Raw genomic sequence first — 4,304 nt, 5'->3', positions numbered from 1 at the left:
TATTTTCGACAATTAAAGAATCCGATTTCTTTTCAGAAAGGTGTTTCATCTCCCTAAAAGTATGTATATAGGGTTAGTCCGGACCGGTGAAATATCTCGAAAACTAAGCATTTCCGGAAGAAATGCTTCCTACAAAAGTTGTAGGGTTTTAAATGATCTATTGACTAATCTGGTCAATCTGACCTTGGGTGGCGTCACCAAGGTCAATTCAAGGTCAACTTTACTTTTTTAAATAGGAACATGTATTTTTTATTAGGAATTTTATTCTACGCAAACTTTGGTTTGAAAAATTTTTTCATACCCCTATTTTTTTAGATATTTGCGGAAATATCTACAAAATTATTTGTTTCAATAATTTCTTACTCGAATACTATCAACTTTACCGAAAAATAATAAGAAATAAAAATTCCTTATTTTTGTCTCATAGAGCTCTGTGAATTTTTTCAGAATTTTTACTTACTTTTTAGTACTGCATTTTCTTACATTTTTTTAAAGTACTAAAAAGTTAATTAAAAAATTCTCAGAGCTCTATGAGATAAAAATAAACAATTTTTGTTTCTCCCTATTTTTCGGTAAAGTTGATAGAATTCGAACAAGAAATTATTAAAACCAATAATTTTATAGATATTTCCGCAAATATCTTAAAAAGTAGGGGTCGTAAAAATAGGGGTTTAGAAAAATTTTTCGAACAAAGGTTATTTGTTTTTTTCCGTAGAATAAAATTTCGTCATAAAAAATACATGTTTCTATTTAAAAAAGCAAAATTGACCTTGATTTGACCTTGACCATCCAAGGTCAAACTGAACATATCAGTGAATAGATCATTTAAAACCCTACAACTTTTGTAGGAAACCTTTCTTAGGAATTTCTGTAGGAAATGCTTAGTTTTCGAGATATTTCACCGGTCTGGGACTTTTTACTCACCCTGTACATAGATACGTACAAAAAAGATACAAAATAGGTCTCCTATTTTGGTCTAGATTATAACATATTTCAAATTCACCGGAAAATCAGAAGGAAAAATTTCCGTCGATTTTCTTATAAATAAAAAATAGCTTTAATGAGATTCAATTACATTACTTATAAAGACAAAATATATTTTTATATTTACACTATCTCGTAATAATCTTAAAATTATACCTGTCCTGTTATCAGCGTCTCATTGAACAAAGGTAGTGAACTAATAATGGTAAAATTGTTGAATGCTATAGGAAACAGATACTGATTAGCATTTGTTAATCTATTTTGTATGCATGTACTTTTCCAATTCTCCAAATATTTTAGAGTCTTTTTAAATGAGCATATCCCATTAAATCCAGATTGTAAAAGTTCTGAAACAAACATTATATCATTAATAATTCTGAACCAAGCTCTATATATATGATAGAGAGATATATATAGTAGAAATTGGGAGTGCGCAAGGAATGGGAGGCCAACCAACGCATAGATCGCATATCGAATCTTTTCGTGTAATTGAATCGAATCGTTTCGTTGTAATTTAGTTTCGTGGCGTTTCGTTGTAAGCAAGAAAAATATCGAAGCAAGGATTAATTAAAGTGAGAATCGAACACGCGTCTTTCGTTTTCCGGGCGACTGCTCTAAACCTCTGAGCTATCCAGGTTCCCGCTCTCGATACATCTTCCGTCCGTATGCTATTTCATTTGCTTATACAAGTAGATGAAGAAAGGAGGGTTGTGTCGCGAGCTCTAGAGCGATGCATGGTATCTCGCTCAAATAGATTCTGCCCCGTCGGCCGACCGAGAAAGCCGCACTCCACCAAACTCAGAGCTCTCAGTTTTGTTAGATTAGAAGCACGCTGGCAGCGCGGTGGGGGAACTCACACAAGCGAGCGCCCGTGGCCATGACCTCCGAACACAGGCGCTCCGCCTTTGTGAATTCCCACACCGCACTGCCAGCATGCTGCTAATGTAACAAAACTGAAAGCTCTGCCAAGACTCCACTAGAATATAGAAATCCCCAACCGTCACCATGCGATCATGGTCTCGGGCTGGCAAATACATATGGGCATATATAGTTAATTACCCACACAAAACATCTCAGCAATGTTTCCAGAATATTACAAATATCATTTTTAAAATATTACATTTGAGATATTCTTGAATATTGTACAAATATTTGAAATAGAATATTTCGTATGAGATATTTTAAGAATATTCCATTTGAAACATTATATTTGCGACGTTTCTGAAATATTCTAGAGATCTGTCGTTAAAAATATCTCAGAATATCTGAAATAAAATATTCTAGAAATATTTCATTTGAAACATTATCATTTGCGAAGTTTTTGAAATATTCTGGAAATCTGTCGCGAGAAATATATCAGAATATCTCAAATTGAATATTCTAGAAATATTTTACTTGAAACATCTATAAACATCATTATCTATTGTACAAATTTCCATTGTATGTACATTCAAATATTTCTTGACTTGAAGAAGTCAATTAGTTGTTAACACTCATATTTAGGTGTTTATACCCAATTTTTGGGTGTCTATGCCCACAATTGAGTGTTTTTTGTAAGGGTATACTAATAATAATAATGAACATAAGTAATTAAAATGAATAATAATTATTTATTGTTATAATGTGTGTCTGCGTCTGCGTGTGCGTGCGTGCGTGCGTGCGTGTGTGTGTGTGTGTGTGTGTGTGTGTCTAGTTCATTATACAGGGTGTCCCATTTTAATCGATCACCTTAAATATCTCTTGAACAGTGCATTTTACGGAAAAATGTTTCAGATAAAAGTTTTGGGATTTCGAGGGGGACATAAGATGATATCATTAGTTTAACTTCGAGTGGCGTCGTCAAGATTAGGACAAGGTTACTTTGAATTTTTTAAATGGAACCCCCTATTTTTTATTACATATTCTTATAGCGTATCTCAAGAGCTTTCCAAAAGACTATAATAAAATATTTTTTCAGTATCTTTCAAGTTACAAGGCTTCAAAGTTACAATATTGTTGCCACTAACATTGGTACCCAAGATGTTTGACCGACGGCTAAAACTTTTTGAATGTTGTTCAGGGCCATGACCTTGACAACATTTGTCAAGGTCAAGGCGATTGGAGGCTGTTTCTAATATTTTCATTTCTTCAAATTTTAGAGTGAAAACGAAAATAATAATTTAAAATCATGGGGTAACATGTAGAGTCCGATTGACTCTAAAGGATCATATGAAGGTCACAATGCTTCGTTGGGGCCACAAAGAAGCACACGTGTGAAATCCTATTAATAAATTTCTTTAATAATCATAGCTCGTGTCATTCACTTGCTAGCGTCACTTGTCCGCATTGTTGCTAATCCAACCGCAGGGCGGAGATTCATGGCGAATTCAATACTTTCAGTGTTTACACAAGTTTTTCTATTGTCCTGTAATTATGGCTGATTACCCGCCTAACGAAATCGTGGATATGATCAGAATTTTAGGTGAGGTCAGGAATAATTATACGACATTTGAGAGGATTTATGTCAAAACATTTCTGAATAGACGTCATCCTAATAGGACGGTAATTAAAAGACTATATGAAAGGATATAACAGAGCACTCTCAAACGAATACGTCGAAAATCTGGCCCTAATGAAGCCACGTCACTAATTGTTCTCGGTACCGTTTTTTAAAATCCACAGATATCAACGCGACAAATAGAAAATGAACAAGACATACTAATCATGTGCTCAAGACTTACAAGTTTCACCCATACCATATCCATCTAACCCAGCAATTAGAAGAGAGGGATTTCCAACGTGGTTTACGTTTTTGTAATTAGGCTCGAGATCGAATCCGAGAAAATTCTCGATTTTTTCTGAAGTTCTTTTTTCAGATGAAACCACACGCGGTAACAGAGATGGCGTCAATAAACACAACTGCCATTATTATTCAGCCGCTAATCCACACTGGCAAAGAAGCCAAAAGTTTCAGAGGCAGTGGTCTATTAACATCTGGGCAGGCATTCTGGGAGATGTTATTGTTGGTCTATATTTCTTTGAAGAAAACCTCACTGCAGCCAATTACTTAACATTTCTCAGAAATGACCTGTTTAACCTTTTGAGACATGTCGGCAATAATGTGCGCAATCGAATGTGGATTCAATAAGACGGAGCACCGGTTCATAGATCTCGAGCAGTTAAAGAATATTTAAACGAATATTTAAAGGTTCCCTAATAGATGGATTGGTATGGAAAATCGGATTCAAGAATAGCCTGCAAGATCGCTAGACTTAACGCCTCTAGATTTTGATCTTTGGGGTTATCTCAAAGGTCAAGTTTATACTGAGGAACTTACGACT

General features: G+C 34.6%; 1 protein-coding gene across 5 annotated transcripts in view; it reads right to left on the bottom strand.

The window, feature by feature from the left end:
* Positions 1-4,304, bottom strand: part of LOC116846689 (tectonic-1-like) — a 199,070-nt gene that overhangs the window by 54,714 nt on the left and 140,052 nt on the right. For 4 of the 5 annotated variants that reach the window (XM_032820856.1, XM_032820858.1, XM_032820857.1 and 1 more), the window contains one exon: positions 1,141-1,331. The exons of the other annotated variant lie outside the window; for it this stretch is intronic. In XM_032820856.1, coding sequence (XP_032676747.1) covers positions 1,141-1,331 — 191 coding nt within the window. The remainder of the gene's footprint in view (positions 1-1,140; positions 1,332-4,304) is intronic. 5 annotated transcript variants of the gene reach the window in all.

The sequence above is a fragment of the Odontomachus brunneus genome, unplaced genomic scaffold (assembly GCF_010583005.1).
Source record: "Odontomachus brunneus isolate Ranch 3 - 2012 unplaced genomic scaffold, Obru_v1 Obru_scaffold_067, whole genome shotgun sequence".
Classification (NCBI taxonomy): domain Eukaryota; kingdom Metazoa; phylum Arthropoda; class Insecta; order Hymenoptera; family Formicidae; genus Odontomachus; species Odontomachus brunneus.
The sequence above is the reverse complement of the archived record's forward strand: the minus strand, read 5'-3'. Positions and strand labels throughout refer to the sequence as shown.